The 23,608-nt window shown below is 44.4% G+C and overlaps 1 protein-coding gene across 3 annotated transcripts in view; it reads right to left on the bottom strand.

Moving 5' to 3' along the window:
* Window positions 1-1,723: 1,723 nt before the first annotated feature.
* The window catches only part of Rnf144b (ring finger protein 144B), a 129,391-nt gene continuing 107,506 nt past the window's right edge, over window positions 1,724-23,608 (bottom strand). For all 3 annotated transcript variants that reach the window (XM_029468249.1, XM_021180309.2, XM_021180310.2), the window contains exons 4-8: window positions 20,692-20,752; window positions 12,087-12,285; window positions 9,985-10,129; window positions 6,686-6,775; window positions 1,724-5,294 (exon numbers count right to left, since the gene is read on the bottom strand). In XM_029468249.1, the coding sequence (XP_029324109.1) occupies window positions 5,154-5,294; window positions 6,686-6,775; window positions 9,985-10,129; window positions 12,087-12,285; window positions 20,692-20,752 (636 nt within the window). In that variant the 3' untranslated portion in view covers window positions 1,724-5,153. The remainder of the gene's footprint in view (window positions 5,295-6,685; window positions 6,776-9,984; window positions 10,130-12,086; window positions 12,286-20,691; window positions 20,753-23,608) is intronic.

Below are 23,608 nucleotides of genomic sequence, written 5' to 3'. Positions count from 1 at the left end.
CAGAATTCTATTGCAATAAACCTGGTTACAGTCTGGGGGACAAGAGCAAAACTGAGGATCAATATGGCACTCTTAAAATTGAGAACCACTGTTGGGGATTGGTTCCAATGACGGGATGAGGGGTGGGCTGGATATATATATATATATATATAGTTATATATATATATATATAGTTATATAGTTATATAGTTATAGTTATATAGTTATAGTAAAAAATTCCATGTGTGACAACACTCCCAGAGTTGATGGTATCTGTGAGATCAAGCCCACCCCTCATTCCCTCATCCCTGAGGCTCATCTGGAGAAGGCCAGGTGATGGAGGGGGCTTTAGTACAGAAATAACAAGGTCATGTACATGTGTAATATATAAAGTACATATGTAAGCACATATATATATACATACACATATATACATATGCACATATATAAGTACATAGATAAAACCTACACCTCCATTGATACAGTTAATTAAGAGTGTGTGTCTCTTCTTAGACTCATAGATTTGGCAGTCGGGCATGGAGAGTGCACTGGAATCCTTTCAGGAGAGCTTGTGCTCTTTTTCTGGTTGCCATTCAATGTCTGAGCTTTGAGTCCACAAGAACAATAGCCCACTGCTTGTTCTAGAAATGGAATATGGATCATCTCATGGGAAGGTTCTCAAAGTTCTTTCCTTTATGTAAAAATATAAAAAAAATTAATTCCTCAAAGTTATAATGATTATAAGAAACACCATTTCTTTCTCATAATCTAGAGTTGGACCTAACGATAAAATGGATTTACTATCTAGCAAGAGAAGATAACTGAATTGCAGAAAAACCTAATTATAATTCTTCTGTAGATTCACTGGGTGCATAATTTACATTGCAACACGTTTGCTGGTTAGGGCACTGATTAAACTTGGTGCCGTATGAAACAGTTCATTCAGTGTTTCTTTGGAAATGCAAATGGAAGCTTAGCAAACAGCAAGCACACTTTGGAAATTCAATAATGCTGACATTCTAGGAGATGATTAAAAAAATTAAGAAACTATAACCCCAAATGTTTTACATGGTCTCTCTGCTCCCCCACACCCCAAAGTGAATTACAAAATGAATTTTAAATAGTCAGTTGATTGCAAATGTCAGGGTGTTACTGTAAGGGGAATATAACACTTAGCAAAACGGCAACACCAGTACAAGAAAGCGAGTCTTCAGACCCGCAGAGACACAAGACCCAGCTGTTGCCCAAGTTCTGGCCCTCGGCCGCAGGGGAGTCCTGCCTTGAATACTAATGACAAGGCAATGGCCAGAAGATACTGCTCTCCTGGAATTTGTTTCTTTAAAACTCATAACAAGCAAATGTAGCCTTCTAAGAGATTTTACAAAGGTTAGGACTGATCTTAGCGCTCAGTCTATGCCTCATTTCTCCTGAGCTCTCCTTTGACACAAAGCTGTGTTTTTGGGGTGTGGTTGTTTAGAATGGCCAAAGATATGTCACTGCTGATCACGCCTCTGGGTGATGGTCAACCCCTGTGTGATGCTGATGTGGACCACCCCACACAGAAGGATGAAGTCTGCACTGAGCATTGCGCTTCTCCTGTTTCTTCAAGAAATTTAATACCAAGAATCACTACCAACACGTAAATTTGGGTTGTATTTGTAAATCCCGAGCCTGGGGTTTCAGAGTGATTTAGTTGTTTCTTGGAGACTAAAACCGAACTCTGTACAGAACAAAGGCTAACACGTTTGGTTTCCTGCTCACATTTATTGGGGCTAAAGAGACTAAAACAGTTAATTTTCTTCCCAAAGACTTGGAAATCTATATAATGCGACAGTAAATTTAAGCAAGCACACAACAAAACGTCCTGGATGGTGAACCAACAGGAGGTGTGATAGCCTGTAGATATCAATTCAGACAGCTTTACAAAATGTCATTCCTCTAAGGCATTCCTGTGGTCTCACAGCCAGATGCTCACATCCACAAAGGCATCTATTCACCGAAAGAGAGATAGGTTGTTCAGGAGCAGTGGGTGCAGGAGGCGAAAGCAGCACACACTTAGTTATTGAGTCATTTCAAAGAGGAAATTTGGCGTTCCAAGAAACAGTTTTGTACATCCAAAAAAAAAAAAAAATCAATGAGAATTTTCCACTTGGATGGGGAAGATTATTTTGTGCTGCAGACAACGAGAAAATCCAAGCTGACTTATTTGCTTTCCAAAGGCCACTTTCAAAGTACAGATTTCAAGTCCAGAACAAATACCCACACTGTGAACAAACAGGGTGGCTAAGACGCTATCTAACATTTGCTTTCATAATGGCTTTCTTCCTCTCTTCTCTAACTTGTTCTAAGAAGGGAACCCCAGCGGCAGGCTCTGGAAGCTGTACCTTTGCATCCAGTGAGATTTCTGGAAGGTGGATTGTTACACCCAGGTGTGAACCTGGTGGGCTTTGTCACAGCCAAAGGCTTGTTATAGGAACCCTTCCTGAAGCAGGAGGAGGAAGCTGAGGGACAGGTAAGTAAAGCCTTCAGGGGCTAGTTACCCAAAATGAGGACACCGGCCTCTCCCGCCACAGTTACCACCTTGTATCTTTGTAAACGAAGTCGGTTGGGCTGGTATTGCGCCCTGCGATGAGCCAGAGCTACAGACACTTGGGTTCCATCTACCAAAGTAGATTCTGACACACTCTCTCACACACATTTTGCTATATGATGAAAAAGACACCATTATTCAGGCACTTTGCAACATTAAAAAAAAAATCCAGTTATGTAAAATCAGTTTGACAAACACCCCCCCCCCAAGCTGAAAAATAAAATTAAAACTAATGCTTTTATAAAAATCTCTGAGAAGGCAACTTCCCTCAGTTTCGCTGGGGAAATCGCCCAGGCATTTGCCTCCGTCTTTACTCTAAATCCACTCATACCAGCTCTTACTTCGGAGATAACAGCATTTCAGGTTACATGAAATCGGCCCCACTTAGAACCAGGCAAGCCTGGAAAATTTACTGAGGGTGGTGCTTGGTGTCACTGTTGACATCCGTGCAGAGAAATCCAATTTCAGTTGAGTTCCTGTAATCCCCTGAGCTGTGACAAATGCCCCTCACCTCAAGGGAGGCAGGTGACTATGTGTGCAGGTCCGCCACTCAGATGTCATTTATATTCAGACTAATATGAAATACCCTTTCAAAAGAGAGGTTTGTTTTTCCTGCTGTAACTGAAGACATTCACCAGAAGACGGAGCCACTTTATATGGAAAAATTTCTAATAAATGATTGAAAGGATTTGGGCTGGTTGCCATTCAGAAGTTTTCTAGAGTTCTATGTTTTATACAAACTGTGACTAAAAAAAGCACGTGGCCAGGGAATGTTCTGTACATACATCAGATGCTAATGTACACATGTGATCCCCTGAATATATACATGCCCACTTAGGATACATTCCACTGCACATGTGATCCCCTGAATACATACATGCCCACTTAGGATACATTCCACCGCACACGTGATCCCTTGCATATAGACATCTCCACTTGGGGATACATTGCACTGCAGAGGCAAGGCTGATGATAACAGGTCTTTGATAAAATAGCAGCAGTTTAACAATCTAGTCACCTAGTTACCGGGGGAAACAGAACAGGCCCTGAATACTCTCCCCAGCTTCCAGGAGAGGTCTCTGTTAACATGGAACACACACAGTTCTTAATGAAGCACCGGGCTGCTTTGCTAATGGCAACTGTATAATGCTAGAGGAAAAATATGTTTGTCCTTTCAAACCCTATTTGCTGATTAACTGTATAACAGGCAGGATGTGTCACACTGAGGTGACACAAATCCCAGCAACTGAAGACACCTGAACTGTTTCCATCTGATCGCTTGTTGTCACACGAAATTCTTGAGAGCACAGAAAGTACTCAGATTGTCTGGACAGCTCCTGGGAGACCAAGACTAAATTAGGCTGAGTGAAGAGCTGCTCTACATTGTGTCTGAAAGTATGTAAATAACCTGAATATCACTTTACAGAGGCATAAAACCACACTAGGGGTTGTTGTAAAAGACTTTTGAGTCTACCCTCTTGAGTAAGTTAGGAACTTATAACAAAAATTCACATGTGTACTAAGTAAATAAAACCACCCCCCCAAAAAAAAAAAACCTCGTATGCTGATAAATATATCATTTTAGTCCTAGAAAGGGAAAAGGTCTTTTAAAATAATCTTATTTTGTGTTAACCATTAAATATCTGCACACGTGCCCAGGTGGAGTCACATGGGTTCTATATGTGTGAATGGACTACAGTGTCTACTGTTGATGCACACTGTCTGGTCCAACTCCTAATCTGTTGGGAATATGACCACAGAGTCCAGGACCCTGCTGTCTACAAGGAAAGCTCTGAAGTTTTCCCCTTTCATCCACAGCTGCGGGCTGACTGTGAGTGGTGAACCAGTTACCTTAGAAGAATAACATCTGCCAAACAACAGACACTGAATGAGGCCATGTTGCCTTACAAGTTACAACCTCTTCCTGGGAAGGGACAACTCCCTCTGAACGGCAGTTTCTCCTGCCTGGAGATGAGATCACACGGGGAGAGAGCTGCTATGTTTCTGCCAAGTCACTGTGGAAACGCTAAGAAGTGCACACGCGGTAGCCGGCATAGGCATGCCAGTCTGTGTGTCGGCTCCTGAGATAAGCAGCCGGCTCCACTGCTCACAGAGCTTCTTATTATGCAGTATCATCCTTCCCCTCCGACTCTGGGCCTCTGCCATGTGTCTTGTGGCAGTGGAACCAACACAGACGTTTGCTCAGTTTGCAATGCTGCCAAGTGCGGCAAGACCGCCATGACTACAGTGAATATTCACCCAGGCTCCTTGGTTTGGATGGAAGATGAGCAGCCTGGTGGGATCCTTCGGAGGGTAAGATGGTGATGTTTTAGAGTCTCCCAGGCTAAAGCAAAGTTCCCAACCTGCTCCACAGACATAGTCTGGACGGTGGGGCTGCTTCTTGATACACAGGCACACTCATGCCCTGGTGCGTGGCCTTTTCCAACACCGAATGCTTTCAGGTAGGTTCAAAGTCTGGGCAGAGGCACTTCCAAAGTTTGGCAAGGAGAAGGAGGCAAGGCTGCTAAGTGGGGCTTTTACCAATGTGCTGTCTCATGTGACCCGGATGTCTGCGCAGGTGACTTTAGGTTGTGGGTGGATCATGCTTTTTCTTCTTGCCACGACAGGACTTGCAGACACAACAGATTATACAGGGAGAGGCCAGGAGCAGCAAGGGTGAGGTCACCAAGGCAATGACACCTAATCCCACAAGGATCCCCACTACCTGGAAATTGAAGAGAAAACCCTATGTCAGCAGGCATGTCATCTGAGATATATACGTTCCCCCAAGTGTAACAACAGCCTCTACGGTCTGGATGCTGTGCCCACCCTGCCATGCCTATGTTGAAACCCTAATACTCAGTGCGATGGCACTTGGAGAGGGGAGCCCCGGGTGACACTGTGAGACCCTGGTGACACTTGGAAGCCCAAGAGCTTGCCTCCATTCTTAGCTTTCTAGCATGGGAGAACACGGTGAGAAAGCTGTCATCTATGAACTGGGAAGAATGCTTCATGGCCAACTCGTCTGGATTCAGAGTCATCTAAGAGGCACACCTCTGCATGGAGGGGGAACATTTCCAGGCAGGACTAACTGGGAAGGGAAGACTCGTAATGATGTTCCATAAGCTGGGCATTGGACTAACTGAATAACAAAATTTTAAAAAGAAGAAAGACAGACCAATGCTATCCTATCCTCTCTCCCTGATTCCTGTTCTGCTGAGACATGAGGAGTCCCGACCTCAAGTTCCTACCACCACCATGCCCTCGCGGTCAGGACAGACTGTATCCCTTCAAACCATGAGCCAAATTATGCCCCTGCTTCTCTAAGTCCTGAGACAAGCAACCAACACAAGGACCCTTCTCAGACCCTGCCCACGCCGATACCTGGTCCTCAGACTGCCAGCAGCCAGGACGAGGATGAATCATCTCGGCTGTTTCAGTCACCCAGGCTATGATAATCTGTTAGGTGAATGGCTAGGATACTGTCTCGGGCATTTTTAGCAATGATATCACTGGACACAAACTACAAAGGACTACATCGAGGGTGAGAGCAAACCAAATGTTAACACAAGCTGAACCATAAACTCCAAACTCTGAGCTGCGGCTGTTGGCTCGTTCTCTATTGGGGCTTCCTCAACAGTCTCACAGGGGCATTAATAATGATCATCGTTAGGATGTGAGCATTGGTTTCTTCAAAGGAAGCAGAGCCTTTGATAAACACAAAACACTATTAAAAAACAAACCACACTTCTCTTTGAACCTGCCACATAAACACACAATGGCATGTACAGAGGGATCTGAGGCCCTGCAGGAGCCCACAGCATTGGAGGACTCTGCTTTGATGGTTAATATGCTCTAACTGCTTGTAGGAAACTCCTCCCATGTTTTGCAAGAGCAAAGAACAGGGATATGTTCTTTGGCTGGTCACCCTAACGTTCTGCTCTCTGGTGCCTCTGTCCCTTAACAATTGTGCTCTTGACTTAACTTCAGGCCACAGCTCCATTGTTCTCTCTCTCCTCCTCCTCCTCCTCCCAGAACCTCCCAGGAAGGCATGGGAAAGCAAAGAAAGCCATCCCAAGTCCAATGCATCTCGCCTTCCCTTAAGGTGGAGCCTACCTGTGTTCGGTTCCACATTACCGATGCCCTCGAGTGGCCGAGCTTATTCCTGCATGGCCCTTTGTCATAGTGCCTGAGGAATATGTCATTCTGAAAAACAAAGAGAGGAGTTTCAGTCATCACACAATGTAGAGTGGAGAGGCGAGCATCAAGTGTGCAGCTCGCCTGATGCTATCAGTGACTTCCTCTAGGAATCCTGACAGGGGCAAAAGAACAAGGAATGACCTGCTCCGCCATCTCAGGCGGGTAAGGGACGGTGAGCTCTGGCAGAGGTGTGCAATGGAATGGGAGAACCATAAGCCAGGAGCAAGCCTGGTGTGACCAATGCCAGCGACTGACAGGGGAAGGGGAAGCCAGTCACGAGGTAGAAAGAGAGTAATACACTAAATGAGGAAGCAGGAACAGGAATTATAGGAAAACTACTGAGGAGAAAGAAGACAGTGGTCTTGTCAAGAGAAATAACCCAGAGATGGACTTGTGGGTAAAGATGGACGAGCCCCGACGTGCTGAACTTGACATCCAAACAACACACCCAGAGGCAGATCATTACTTATACCTGGTCTTCGAAGGTGGGACCTGAATATCAGTTTACATAAAATGGGGGTGGGGCGAGTATCACAGAACTGAATAAGCTTGTGTAGAAGAAAAGTGAACCGAGGAGCAGATTAGTTCAGAGAAGACACGAACAGACGAGGAGCCTGGAAAGGACACTGAGGGACAGCCAGGAAGGTGAGGTCAGAGGAGCTAGGAGAAATGGCAGCTGGCCAAGACATCAAAATCTTGGGAGACATCTTGGGAAGTATACGGTCAGGATATGGCCACATGGTCACTTGAGTGCCCAGTGCTAACTGGAGGAAGGCGGATATCAACAGCGAGACGCAACTGGGTTCAGTGGAAGCTTGGCTTGTGAAGAAGAGGGAGAGTAGTCAGGGAGAGGAAGACTGGTCGGCTTGAGAAGAGACTGGCTCTGCCTGTGAACAGCACACGACAGACAGAATGAATGGCAAAGGCGTACACAGAAAAGAGAAGACAACTGAAGGTGACAAGTCCCTGAGGCTCCATCATGGCCTCTGACACTGCATGGCTGAACATGAAGCCAGGCGCAAACACAATGCCCAGCACACTCAGTCTCTGTTTGGGGCTGTCTCAGGCTTGGGCTTTGGAAAAAAAAAATCCCCCTTTCTCTGTCCCAGGTTCTCAACCTTCTTACAAACACATCAATACCATGTGGCATAGAACACGGCCCTGTAGAGAGACTTTCTTGTGTGCTGTGTGGAAGCATCACCTGTCAACAAAAAAATTGATGGCCTGCTAGCAAAAGGTGGGAAGCAGAAGGTGGGGTCTCCAGTGAAGAGATAGGAACTCTGGGAGTTAGTTAGTCAGGCGTAGGAAGATTTGCCCTGGACTCTGAGGAAGTCTGATGTATGACACTGAGGAGCGGTAACTAGCCGTGTGGCAGACATAGAATAGAATAAATAGGTTGGGTAAGCTACCAGCCCAAGCTTACTTTATTCATACATAAAAAAGCCCCTGAGGTGTTTATTCAGGAACTGGGGTGCAGGTGGAAAAGCCCGAGGTTACACTGCCCCACGGAAAAGCATCTTCCCCACAAGCCAATGCCCTCACCTGAGAAAATGCCTCTACAGAATCTGGCAGTAGGTAAGCCTGTGCAGGTATTTTCTTAATTAGTGATTGGTCATGGGAAGGACCAGCCCTTGATGGTGCCACCGTTGGGGTGGCAGTCCTACATTCTATAAGAAAGCAGGCTGAGCAAGCCACGAGGAGCAAGCCAGTCAGTAAGCAGCGCCCTTCCATGGCTTCTGCATCAGCTCCTGCCTCCAGATCCCTGTCTCTCTTGAATTCCTGCCCTGACTTCGCCTGATGATGGACTATGATGTGGGAGAGTAAGCTGAATAAACCCTTTCCTCCCTCTCCGAATGTCTGTGGTGTTCCATCACAGCAATAGAAACCCTACCGAAGACGAGTGTGACTGAGGTCTTACACCAATATGGACACACATTATAGCTTCAGACAGGAGTATCCGTAAACAGCTTGTGCCACCTCAAACTTTAAAAGATTGAGACTGGGGGACACCCTTGTTACCCACCGTCCCATAGCTGAGATCACTGTTCACCTTGGCAGAATTTGGGAAGACACACTCTTGGGTGGAGAAGGAGACTAAGCAACAGACAGGTGTCAGGATCTAGTAGTAAGTGGCAAGGCAGCAGGGCTTCCCCATCACGCCAGCCACCAGAACAGCCTTTCTGATCGCAATAGACAGAATGCCCCCTTGGAGACGCACGTGGCGGAGTCTCCAGTAACTGTCTGCATATGTCACTATGTGAAGGGCCTTGACATGGGGGAGGGGGTCCTTGGTGGTTGCAATGGCTCCCATCTCATTTCATGGTTCTTTATCGAGAGGAAATGCTTCCTGCCTGTGGTCGGCAGGAATGAGGACCACGAGGAGATCAGAGAGACGTGATGAGCCTAGCTACACAAGCAACCCCATCTCTATGAGATAGAGGAGCAAAGGCATGGATTCTCATCCAGCATCTGCAGACAGCAGCATTCCAGCCCTGTCAGGATCATGATCCAGTGATATATATATATATATATATATATATATATATATATATATATATANTATATATATATATATATATATATATATATATATATATATATATATACACACACACACATATATATATATATATATATATACCCATATATATGTGTGTGTATATATATATCACTGACTATATATATCAGGCTGCTAAGGTACAGACATAGAAACTAATTCTCTGCTGTTTTAAGCCAGAACGTTTGTGACCATTTGTTATGACAACAATATAAAACAAACACTTAGACAGCGATTTACACAACAGAGATAATTTCCTCTAGAGCACAAAAATGTCCCCAAAACATTTCAGACAAAAATATGTCTGAAAGCTAAGACAACACACAGAGGTTTCATGGTGTCTGAAGTAGCAACGGGGATGGGCCGTGACTCAGCAGCAAGGTGCTCGACCAGCGCGCACAATGATTGAGTCCAAGGCCCATGAAACCACCAAAAACAAAGGGGAGGAGGAAGGGAGCAGAGGTCAGAGAAACGGGGAGGGGAGAAGAAGGACAGGGAGGTTAGGAAGGACAAGTTGGGCTTAGGGAATCTCAAAAACAAATTCCTTCTGCAGGATAGTAAGAGGCCCCAATGCTAAAGGGAAGGACTGCGCGGCTGGCTCAGACAGTGGCACAGACACAGCAAAGGTAATGACAAGCCCCTTCCACGGAGAACTCACGTCCAGGTTCTGCAGACAGTACCAGCAAAATGTGTGCTTGCAGTTCTTGCACATCATCTGGGCGCAGCCTTCGTTGCGCTCAATGTAAATGCGGCAAACCGGGCACTGCTTGATGGGGGCGTCTGCATCAGTTCCAAAGAGGGCCCTAGGACAAAACAGATGAGACGTGTTCAGTCAGGGTCACCTGTGAGATGGCCAGGGCTGTTGGGTGGCTAGTTAGGAAATATCTCAGTTTGTCATGTTTAACTCATTTCCAAAGGTGTGGGAGACATGGATTATTAGTTGTTCAGAAAGCCCAATAGGAAGGAATTTATTTATTTTGGCTCCTAATGAATTATATAATTACACTTTCTACAGCTGGCTGCTTTTAGTGTTTTGCCAAATTAATACTTCATCCCTAATCACACAGCTTCTAAATAAGAAGTACATAGAGGGAGCTAGACTGTGAGAAAACGCCAGCTCAGGTTCCAAATGAGATGCAGTCTAGGTAATGACCGCATCACTAAGTAAGGGTAAGGGCTGGGATTTAGCTAGAGATTCAACACTCAAAGAGATGCCAGCAATGACTGGAAAGACCTCCTCCAAGTTGATGAAGAGGCCCGTGTGTGACCACAGCAGAAAGGGACACAGAGCCAAGTGGTTCAAGTCAGGGTAGGAGGGAGTCAGAGTACCCCACTACACACCAGTGACTGGGTATCAAAGTCACCACCCAGCACACAGAAGCATCCCCATTTACAAAATGTGGACAAATCTAGGTCAGATGAGGTGCTGGGGATATCCTTACATAGCAGAGACACCATTTCTGATTTAATATTCTCCTCTGGGCTGGTGAGATGGCTCAGCAGGTAAAGGGACTTGCTGCCAAGCCTGTTGATCTGAGTTCAAACCCTGGGACCCATGTAGAGAAAGGAAAAAAAACAAAGCAAAGCAAAGCAAAGCAAAACAAAACCAACAAAATACTCTCACAAGTTGTCCTCTGAGATGACTTACAGCACAGGTCTATCTACACATGTACACACACCCACACACATGCATACACAGAGTCAATATAATAAAATATGTAATGCCCTTTTCCCAGTGGGGATGCAGGCTCTTAAGAGGCTGAATGTCTTACGTGAGGCCGCTTGGATGCCAAGAACAGTATCAGAACTCAGATCACCCTTTTCCTGAGCCCCTTAAACTAGCTCTCGGGGCTAACCACTATGGAAGGCCCTGCCTTAAATCTGACGGGGACGGCACATGGCAGCGTGTGGAACAGAGTCCTTTTTTTTTTTTCCTGCGCTCCGTCTGATACCCAGGCACAGCACTATAGCCGGGCAGCGTGACTGTTCCTGAAGACCAGTTCTGCATGCTCTGAGGGCTCCGGGTGAGTAAGCCAACTGGCGGGGGAACACTGATTGTTTTGTTCTTGCTCGTGCAGAACAGCCATAGCCTCCAGCGAAGTATGGGACCCAACACGAAGGTCTCCAGCTCTGCTCCTGGCTGCCACCATAAAAACCTTCCATACAAGACGGCACCCGGCAGTTGAATTGCTTCTCCACCTGTAATGGAGATCTCAGCCCTGGCGCCAAGTTCTCATAGCATAAAGCATTAGGGGAGAATCTCCCTGTGTTTTCTAAGCATTTGAGAAGACGGTGTATATGTCTGTGCACTCTGTGGGATCGGCATACTCTATGAACAGGCCATTTAATGGGATAAGATCACAGCTGTCTTATTTTCTAAACAGGAAGAATGGGCTACACCAGTGTACATTGGTGTACACTGGCTTCTTAGCAAACATATATATATATATACACACACACACATGTACATATACATACATACATACATACATACATACATACATACGGGAACTACAGAACTTGGTGCCTCTCCACCCCAAGGGAATGGACTCACCATGATCTGGAAGGTGCCCTTAGGATAAAGAGCTAGAATCCCTTTCAGACATGCTGTACTGGTTGGTGCCTGTGGCCACCTTACTCGTTCTTCTCGAGGCATTTCTACAGTGAAAGTCTAAAAGTCATCTAATTTCTTCTCACAGCAGCTTATGCTGGGTTTGAAAAGAACACTGGGAACAGCCCCAGACACAACTCCTCCCTTACCCATGCTCTGGCATCGCCGACTGGCTGTCTCTACAGGAAGACTCCTCGTGCCAAGCATCCTTGCAACATGAGCAGAATTTCAGGTGGCAAGAAGGGCACTCCACCAACACTGGCTGGCCTGGGTCTCCGGCTGAAATATGGCACACGGTCTGGCAGTCTGCAACAGGACACCATGTCCGGAGGGGGTCCATGTGAACCTCTGAAACATAAAGGAGGAGACCGTGAGGGGCTTTCTCCAATCCGAGCATTAAAGTTTCTCCCCTCTCCTCTCCATTTATCTGGTTTTGTTTGTTTGTTTGTTTAATAGACCAACAAGTATGGCAATAATAGCAGCAAGGGAGTGGCCATTTCCATGATTGACAGTCTTCCTGATGGGTCCAAGCCTGTTATCCACTGTCCAGAGCATAAGGTCATCGCTGCCACATTCTCAAGGTAGGAACCAAGAGAGCAGGTCACCGCTGCCTTTAAGAATAGGAAAGGTATGGACTTTAACCAAAAACTACAACTTGCCTTTGAGTGATCAAAATGGGCAAAAATCTTACTTCTTCAGTGATAAACTAGGTAACATCTTGGGAGAAAGGTTGACATGAAGAGGGTCAAAGCAAGAGAACAAAGTTACTCTACACATGAGAATATGGCTCCTGAGCTCGGAGATATAGTTCATACTGTGGGGGATTTTGCTGCAGGATTAAACAGCATCCAGTATGGCTTAGCTAGAAGGTCAGATTTAAGTAGTTTGCTGTCTTACCAGTGAACAAGATATGAAGGGCTCACAAGCTCTTGAAACAGAGATGTTCACAGAGCACAACAATGATAGCCATTTGTGTGACAGTGGCTAGAACCAGGTGGCACACAGGAGGAAAGGAAAGATTAGCAGATGGACAGCCAGCCACCTGTTTAAGTATTTATGTCTCTCTTAGTTTTCCCATTTCTTGCTCAATAAAATATTCCATTTTTTTCTTCATGTACTATGCCCTATAAGGAGACAAATGAGAGCACCAGAGAAGAGCCTTGCTTTCTCTGAATGGATGTATTTTACAACTTCCTTACTCATGATGTTCCTTTCTTAAACCTCTGAGGCTAATGTCAATCTGTTATCATGCTCTAATCAGTTGTAATCCCGGGAGAAGTTGTGACGTGTTCCTATCCACAAGTTGTTTCAGGCATCCAAAGTGGAACAACGGAACTAGAAATGATCAATGCAGGAGCAGTTCTGGATTCTGATGAATTAGAACCGAGTGCAATTGCTGCCCACAGTCCAACATGGACACCAGGAAGGAATCTGAGCCACAGGAAAACAAGGATTTCAACCTTCCCATTAGGTAGTACGCCCTTAACAGACTGCCGTCAGATAGGTCCCATGCAGACTGAGATGCTGCCTACGGTGCAAGCTCCTACTTCAATCATTACGCATCATGTCTGGGGCTTTTCTTCGTTTGACTGATAACTTGGTTTGGTTTGGTTTGGTATGGGGAAGAGACATGTCCTAGGCAGTAGTAGCCCTATACTAAGCAAGACCCCAGTCTTATTCTTCAAGGATGGCTTCCAGAGCTTAAATATGATCAAAAGTAGAGATACTAGGAGACAGATATTTTAGCTCCACCTAAAAACAAAACTGGCCACGCTAGTCAATCCTCCCAGTTCCCTCGTCTCAATCTCCTTGAATCTTATCAAAACATGTCTGCCTTGACAGCCTGGATACTCTAGAACTGTACTTTCCCAGACTTCCTTCAGTGGAGGTTTGGCGTGGGATATGACTCCAACCAACAGGAAGACAAGGAGAGACCTTACCTTACTACAGGGCTTCTAGGACAAGGCCTGGTCCCCAATGCCATTCATCTGCCTCCTTTTGTCCACAGGTATATGAAGTTAAGGCACTGGGACAGGCACAAGGATCTGGGGACTCTCAGAAAAAGCTAAGCCATTTAAAAATTTGAGTGGCTAGATCAGTCAAAGCCATCATCACAGCCTACCCATGGGCTTCGCGTACATGATAGTAGGAAGATGTCCTGGTTGTTCAAGCTATTTTCAGACATTCCATTCCTTGTCACTGAAAGCGTATTAACTGATAAGGCTGCTTCCAGGAACAGTGAGTAAGTAACCGGACTGTAGGATTGCTCCTCCCACAGGGCAGACTTTACTGAGAGGATTAAAGGGCCGCGACACATGTGACCTTAGAAGGTTTTCCTTCAACAATAGTTTTATCTGCATACAGCACATGGAAGATGTGCAATCCAACTGTAAATAAAAGCGTATGCTATTCTGTAGAAACCTTGTATACCACAGCACAAGTACACATTCTTTTTTAAAAAGTTAACATACTAAGTCAGATAGACGAGATTCTTCAATGTAGCTGTGCAGACAGATAAAATACACTCATATAGTTGAGCATTGCTTATATTCTTCAAAAATATATGGTAAATTTATAAAATAATAATAGATGTATTCAACGGAAAGGCAAGATTACAGAATAGTATAAATGAGTCGTATTTATAAAACTATGTATATAGAGGCATATTTTGACTGCTTCCGGAAGGCTGTTGAAGGTAACAGCTTGCGCTGGATGAAGGTCAAGGGTTGGGTGAAAAGGCACAGGTTTTCTTTATTGTTAATATGGATTTTAAAAGTTACACTTAGCTACTGTGTCCTGGGATCGTGCCCATGCTTTCTCAGAGGGCACTGTGTAGGAGCTGATCCTCTACTTCCACAGCGCGAGCGAGACCCAGGAACTGAGCTCTTTGGGCATGGTAGGACAGGACGTTCCTTTACCCACTGAGCCATCTACCTCACTGTTCCATGTGATTTTTTTTAAAGGCACAGACACCACTTGTGTAATGTTTTAAATCGGCTCCTAAGTTATTTCCGGAAGTTGGGCATAGCGGCTCACACTTGTAACCCCCCACCACTCGGGAGTGAGGTGTCACTCAGACAGGCGACCTTTTCTCTAATATAAAAACAGGCTGCTACACCTAGAACTCTGCTCTCAATAACCATCACATGGTTTTTACTTCCTACGTCATCCTACTCGTGCCATAGCGGGTAAGGAAGAGTGGAACACCCGAGGGAGTAAAGGGACTAAAGAGTTTTATCTCTTACAATCCAACGGCCATACCCAGGTCTCTAACAGATGCAAATGAAAGATGTTTTTGAATGAAAGAAAAAGGGTTTTGGTACCTCTGGGTTGGAAGGTACAAAGGACATTTAAGTAAGTGGCTCTTCTAGCTAGCCGCCAGTATTCTTCCCAGCAAAGGCCCCATAGCATGAAAGCACACTTTCTGGTCTTTCAACAGGCTAATTACTAATTTGGTAAGAATTACTAGAGACAAACTTTGAGGCCACTAAGCTTTGGGGAACCATCTGACACTGAACACACATTAGCCTTGTTCTCATGGTTGTTCATAACCGTACATTTTTAATAATCACATTGAAGCCCCTTTTTGGTCCGAGTCACGGCCGAGCTGCAAAACTACAAGTGCTTTTGATCTGTTTCTAAAGTTTACTAAGTGGTGCACATGTAAAGTTAACCCACCCAAGAAATCATTCGAACTTTATAAAAACAGAAGACAAAGCCAGAGCTGAAGGTGACTGAGGGGCTGGGGGCGGGGTGTGTGTGTGTGTCCTACCTCTTTAAAAAAAAGCAACAGTTTAACACAGCACTTTCTTTCCTTTGAAATGATACTGTCAAGATGAACATCACTCTCCAAAACACATTAAACACCAGGCTCGTGCAGCCTAAAGCCAAATTACTCAGTCTCCCCACCCCCAGTGACAGTAAATTCTTTGAAAGGAAACCTACAAATATATACTTTTTATTGTGGTGTTTTTCAACTAAGGGACTGAAAAATCAGTTTAATGAGTTGTAAGCGCATATTTGCATGTGGGAACACCTGTGTTCCTCAGTGTAGATACCAAGATCCTTAAAGGCTCAAGTTCTCTACATAAAAGGATGCAGTATTTGCATGCTTTTCCATCATCTCCAGCTTCCTTAAAACAGGGCCTACAATGGCATGTAGATAATTGTTATATTATTTAGGGAATAATGGAAGATGAGCATTAGCACAGCCGCAATTTAAAAAAAAATACATTTCCAACGTGAGGTTGTCTAAATCTACGGATGCAGGAACCACACATGAAGAGGGCTGGTTGTAAAACTTATTTCTTATTCTGGGTTACTGATAACTGGGAAGATACAGTAACTTCCACAAGGCTGGGGCTCTGGGTGCATGTAAAGTATTTACAAATTTGTGAACTGGGAACTGTATTCTGAGAGACTCAGAAATGACAGTTCCCTCCCTAGCTCCATCTAATCCGAGGCGCCCCATCTCCCCTCTCATCCTCAGCTCTGGACCTTCTGTCACCTGTGAGGGAGGGTCATGGTTGTGCACAGCAGTCTGCAAGCCCACACGCGCCGGCAAGCCCACTCGAGCCGTGGCTGAGCCTGGCTCTGCTAACCCAGGATAGGAAATACATTTTAGAGTACGTAGGCTCTGCAGCCATAGATGCAGCCCATCCAGCATCCTGCAGTGAGTGAGCTCTGCTGCTCCTGCTTGCAAGGATTCACGTGTACAGTGGTGGCTGCTCCCTCCCTTCAAACTTAAATCCACATGCAAGATGGTTCATCAGGCAGGGGCTCTTGCTATGTGAAGCACCAGGTTGGTGACTTGATGCTGATCACTGGAGCCAACATACAGGCAGAAGCAGAGACCAACTCCACAGATTTTTATCTCCCCCTGACTGTCATCCGTGCATTGGCATGCAAGATTCTCCCCTCACATCATGCACACAACAACGCAACAAAAATAAATAAGTAAATTTAAAAGACATGCAAATAGGAGGAGACTGGCTGGGTTCCGTGGGAAAAGGAGTGGTTAGGAGGACAAGGGAGGGATGTGATCCAAGTATATTATTACATAAATGTATATTATATAAATTTATGAATGTGTAAGTGGATAAGTAGTTGCTAAGTTCATATACCTAGAACATAAAGAATTTAGACAAAAAGCAGCACCCCCAAATAATGACTTTGAAACGTTATGATAAGCATGACACGGTGTGTATTAGCTAATTAATTAATTAATGTGACATGCTTCATTTCAGAGGCCAAGTCACAGACTCAAACTGCAATTTGTTTCTGCAAAGGAGATCTGTGTGGCTGAAGGGAAGCCCCACAGCTATCTATCTTAAGATAGATAAGATTGTGCAAAGCAAGGCTATTTCAGACTGCTCTACTTCTGCATTCTGACAATTATTAGGAAATCGAAACAGCCTGCGATACTGAAAAGTGCCAGGGCATCTAAGAGTTAGATCTGACCCAGACAACTGTTTTCAGCTCTCAAAAGCTGGATCCAATCAAGCTCAGCATTGGGGAAGGGAGTGAAAGGGGAAGAGAGAACAAAACAAAACAAAACAAAACGGAATTGCCCACCCTTGTTTTTTCCAACATGACAACCAACAACATTTGACATGTGCCGTATGCAATTTATTTTCATTCTGTTGCATACTTTCTTAACCCACCAGAGTGGCTCGCCTGTCACTCTCTGCAATTCATCTACCCCAAAAGAGACACCACAGGAATTTTTATTATTGTGGGAAACACCACACCTCCAATTTAATTTAATTGTCAGCTGATATATATCAAGCTGTATTAACTTCTATGACCTGATGCATTTTTAATTATGCCGAAGTTAATTTGCCTTTGGTATCTCAAAGTAGAGGGCTCTGCCGCAGACAGTTAAGATGCCATTAAACTAAAGTAATCAGAATTAACAGCTGCTACAGTCAATATAACCCATATAGCCAGAGTAGCCACCATCAAAGACTCTCACAAGAGACTCGGAAAGACTCAAAGATTTTCAAATTTGGAATAACATCTAAAGTCACTTACTCTAACACTGTTACAAGACCCCCAAAATGTTGTGTAACTCATGCTTGGTAAGTTTAATATGAGCCCCTAAATTATAGCTGACTATACATTTTAGTTGCTACTGCCTTCATAGGATTCCTTTCTCTTTAATATGGCCATGTTGGGCATCCTACCTAGGTGAGTCCTGTCTCCTGGAGGATGTCTAGAGAAAGGAGGAGCCAAGACAAGGGGAAGCTGAAGGAGGATCTGAACTAAAGGAGATGGATAAGGTGTGTTGTGTGGAATTTTCAGTTTCTATACAACATCCTAGAACCTAGGAAACTAAGGGTGGAACCTTCCAGAAAAAGATGTGGAGTAAGATGAAGAGAAAGCAGGTGGTGCTGTTGTGCTTGGGCCACTCTGGGGTACAGGACACATGACCCCGAAGAGAGAGAGTGTGTCTGCCAAGAAGGGCTGTGAAGGATATGGCAGACCATCCTTGTCAAAGAGATGGACTGATGCTTGAGGAAATAAAAAATTATACAACTTAAGCTTTTTATAAGTAAGACACTTATAATAAAGTCATGTGATCTTAGACTAACCTTAGCTTCCTCTTTTATGAGATGAGAATCAAATCTATTGTCAATGCAAGAGATCCACAGTGGGGCAGTAAGTAGAGAAAAATAAATTCTATGCATAAATAAAACCATTTGATCGACTTACCATGGATGAACACAGAGAGAGGCAACACCACCTATAGTGACACCCTGGCTACAAAGCCTGCCTAACCTTTTGTAATTAGACAGACTGCACTACCACGTGGTATGAAGGTGTCACCAGCCTTAACGAGAGCTGAACACTGGGGGACTCAAAAAGTCCCACGCAGCCAAACGCCACCAGGGGGAAAGAGTATAATCTGTTCATTATTAGCGGGGCGGTGGTGGCACACACCTTTAATCCCAGCACTCGGGAGGCAGAGGCAGGCAGATTTCTGAGTTCGAGGCCAGCCTGGTCTACAGAGTGAGCTCCAGGACAGCCAGGGCTATACAGAGAAACCGTGTCTCAAAAACAAACAAACAAACAAACAAACAGTCTGTTCATTATTCTCCAAGTGTACCTCACTCAAAAGGTTACTAACTCTACTTGGATGCAAAGACCTATTTGGCCAGCTAACTAAAGAGTGTTCTGTTTCCATTAACAATGTGGCAATCATTACACCCATGGCAATATGAAAATGCTTGCTAAAGAGTGTTATGATGATGTCATTTTGGGAAAGGGGGACAGGAGAGGAACAGAGTGCAGTGTAAAGGTGATTGGGCTTTTCATTATCAATAACAATATGACAGAGGAAAAGGTTATAGGACATGGCTTATAGATACTAATATCAACCTTATCTCACATCGGCTCTTGGTCACTAGGTTTAAAATCAACCAAAACCACACATTCATCAGGAGAACCAATCCACAGAGTGTTTTAACTTTGGGAATCATTACCACTTGTCTAATATTGAGTTGTTATACCCACCCCATGTGTAAACAATAAAACATGAGCCTGCTGCACAGGGATGGGTAGTGTAGTAGAGTGGATGGTGGTAGAGAGAGGAAATGCTATTATGTGTGCCGCAAGAAAAAAAAATCTGCTATACCAGCCTTATGAGTTTAGTTGGGTGATCCACCCATGACAGAGGGACAAAATGGCCCGGAGTTCATAGACCGAAGGACCAAGGCAGGTTTTAGCTGAAGGAGGTGAATGGCATCCCCCTGCCTCAAGACTCCCTTCGACACCCCTCTTCATGCTCCCAGTGCTTTTCTTTCTTGTTTCCCTAAACACATCACCTTTCAGGGTACTTGGGAAAAGCAAAGGAGACAATGGTGACATCCCTAGCAAGCGCTGAGCATCGCAGACAGATGTCCATGCCCTCTACACTTGAGGCAAGGTGACAACTCCACATCAAAACACTGCTCCTCAGATGGTCACTCTATGTTTCTTTCTGACTAGGGCTGGTACTACGCTCGGCAAGACTACAGCAGGCCTATGCGGGATGCCTCAAGTACTAAAAAGATACAGTTTTCCGTTCAAGACTGTTCTAAGGGTGGGAATGGGGGAATGGCATCCTCGAAAAGACCTGTCAGAGACAAAAGGAATGAAAACACACTACTCCCTCCAGATAGATGGGCTCTGTAGGGAGAGAGGCTGCAAAAATCCCTCCACCGCCAAAGTTAGAAAGACAAATCAGCCCAGCACTCTGTAAATTCTATTAGAATAGCACCTATCCAAACGCCTGGGTATCACCATGACTACAAAAGCGGTATCAGAAGGCGGGGCATCGAATACTTTATCACGAGGACCAATAGCAATGCTTCGGCTGGTTAATGTTTGAAAACCGATTTTCAGGAATGAGAAAAACAATGATAAAAAGCCTGTTTTGAGAGGTTATTTTTCTTTGTGTTATTATTATGAAACCAGCTCACTTTCGAAATACCTTTCTGGACCCAGTCCAGATTAAAAAAAAAATACAAAATAACCAACATAATGAAAAATTCATTTCCTGCTAGTCTGCATTTTTTGGTTTGAGCCCCCCACACCCCCAAGCTGTGGCTGGAACAGTTGATATTGGATGTGCCAATTGCTGTTTCCACTTCTTGCAGCCCCCTTGTGGTTCTGTCGACAGCCCACAGTGGCCTTAATCTTTCATGAAGCTCGTGTAAAGACGGTCTGCGTCAAAGCTACGTTCACCATGGGGATAAACAGAAGAGTGTGTACCTCGTTCAAACTTGAGCCGCTGATACAGCTGAAACTCATCCAGAGGCACCAAACAGGCAATCTGCAACAGAGACAGTAAGAGATGAGATCCTGGTCAGCGGAGGGCCCCAAGGTGCCAGCCCTTTCCCATAGCTTTCTCCAACTTGGCTTCTACACCCTTTCTCTGCGTTGTCTGGAGGCCATTATCTCTACTTGATCATGCAGCAACACATGCAGTAATCTGCACACTGCCCACTGCCCCCATTAGTGATGAAGTTCCCTGATTGCCTCCATCCCTTGGTCAGCAGCTACTGACCACATTTTGATATCTGGGTCTCTCACATTATTTGTGTCAGGTATCGAAAGAGGCGCTTTCCTTCTCTATGCTCATGGAAAAAAAAAAAAAAGAGAAACTTTCAAAAGACCACTTTGGATCCGAGGTCGAGCAGGCAGTGCCTCAGCAATTACGCCAATTCTGTATGCAGAGATGGTGTGCTCTGTGTGATACCAACTTTGGTACTGACTAAAGTCGCTTCACTTACACCACACTGACACGTGATGCAGTAGCATCGAGAGTCTATCTTATGACATTCCTTGTGACTAGCATCCTGTGTCCTCTTCAGACAGCAGAATGAACCACGGGTTCCTAGTAAACAATGATGACTCATGCTAACAAAGACACTTCCCATGAAACATCTTGCCATCTCAAAGTCAGAGGGAGGAAAAGCTAACTGCTCTTAGAAACTGGAATTCTAACACTGTTAGTGCCACTGATGGTGATGTATAACTATAGTGATGTTACCCACTTACAAATGAGAGATGGAACAACTGGAGATCAGCCTCCCAGAAATCCAATGAGTTAATGTGGGCCCCTCCTCTTGGCCTTGATAATTCCATCAGGAAACTATTAAACTACTATACACATACATTGTAATATACATTATGTACTATGTAGTACATATGTGTACATAGTATAAACTATAGATACAATTTTGTTGCAAAATACATTTAAATAAAAACACTTTTGCAATTGATAAAACAAAGCCTGCTTTGAGAAAACCATAGTGAGTTGATGTTGTAACTAAAATTGCATTTAATAAATACAATAAATATTTTTTTTTTGACACAGGGTTTCAGTGTGTCACCCTGGCTGTCCTGGAACTCTCTCTGTAGGCCAGGCTGAGAGATTCACCTGCCTTTGCCTCCCAAGGCATCCACAACCACTGCCCAGCATACAGTACATTGTAAAAGTACATTCAAAATCAAATTATGTACCTCAAAAGCAGACTCAATCTGTTTATTTCACAAATCAGTCAAACCAAGTTAACAAAAAAAAATGAATTAAAGATCACAAAATAAGCAAGTTTAGCCTCCCTTATACCAACTAAGCTTGGCGAATTCAGTCCATTCTGAAGAATGTTCGTTCCCCCTTCAAGCTTTCTTTCACCAAACTGAAAACAAAAATGTGCTTTCATTGGGTACCTTAAGTAAACGTTCCTTAGTAAGAAAAATAGGACCAATTTCAAACTGTGTGTATTTCGCTACAGTTCTGTTAAAAGTATGATTGGACATGATCAACAAGAAATAAATGAGATTATAAAGGGCTATCTCATGCTCTGCCTTTATCCTCTTTTTTTTTTTTTGCCCAACAAAGATATTCAAAATTGTCCAAAATCACATTACAATGCTCTTTTGGATTTTTTTTCAGACTTAATTTCAGACTTAAGACATGTCATAAAGGTTGGATGAAGACTTCCTGCACGCTGCTCTCTCAACTTCTCCTTAGGGAGAACCTCGTACCAAAACCAGCATTAATTATTAAAAGAATGTAGTTGAAATTGGTATAATTCACCTGAATCAGTGCCAGGACTTACTAAGATTTCACACATCCTCCAGCTAATGCCTTCTCCCCGTCTGGTACCCAACCCAAATCATAGCCCTCTGTCTAGCTGCAGGGTCTCCTGGGCCCTCGGTGACAGATGACAGTTTATCTCTCTCTCTCCTTCTCTTCATGTGTTTGAAATGTACGGACCAGCAACCTTCATGCTGTTCTTCAACTTTGCTTTGGTTGCCCTCAATGCCTTCTTGTGATTAGATTCAGGTCGTGATTTTTTTTTTTCAGGGGTGTAGGGATATCAGATGTGACTTGGAGGCCCTCAGGAGATACATGGGGTGAGGATACTGGTGATTAACAGCTTGACTTGATTAAGCCAGATGTCTCTGTCCTTTGCAATTTGCATGTGTCTTGTAGGAGTGCTTTAATTCCGGATCATTTTTTTATAGTAGGTCGGCCACATGTGTGTGGATGCCTAAAGAGACCAGAAGGGGGCACTAAGAGTTCCTGGAGCTGGATTTAATGTCTGTTCTGAGCCATCCAACCTGGGTACTGGGAACCAAACTTGGGTCCTCAGGAAGGACAGGAAATGCTTTTAACCACTAAGTCATCTCTCCAGACCTTCAGTCAAAGATACTTAAAATAGCTAGCACCCTTTCAACAATTGGGAGACGCACAAGATAAAGATAAAGGCCTTATTAAAGTTCTTCAGTCATTGGGTACACAGATGACTCTGTGTGTGTGTGTGTGAGAGAGAGAGAGAGAGAGAGAGAGAGAGAGAGAGAGAGAGAGGACAATGAGAGAGAAAAGGTTACACATGTAAGTACCGTCACTGGTTCAGGGCATTATCTCAACAGGTTTTGTGTAAGGAGTTTTCCTGACTTTAAAGCACAGGATCGTGAGTTCTAGTCCCACACCAGGACTGTGGAGTGGTGACTCTATTATTCTGAGATGGCTTGGGACCAAAGGCCAGTGAGGCCACTCGAGAAGTCTGTATCTAGCTGTCCCGTAGGGAGCTAGATACTGTCTAAAGCAGATATTTGGACTGACAAAATTGAGGAACTTGGGGCAGGAGGAGAATTGGAAAGTATGTCAAGGGTGAGC

Source organism: Mus caroli, chromosome 13 (assembly GCF_900094665.2).
Source record: "Mus caroli chromosome 13, CAROLI_EIJ_v1.1, whole genome shotgun sequence".
Taxonomy (NCBI): Eukaryota; Metazoa; Chordata; class Mammalia; order Rodentia; family Muridae; genus Mus; species Mus caroli.
The sequence above is the reverse complement of the archived record's forward strand: the minus strand, read 5'-3'. Positions and strand labels throughout refer to the sequence as shown.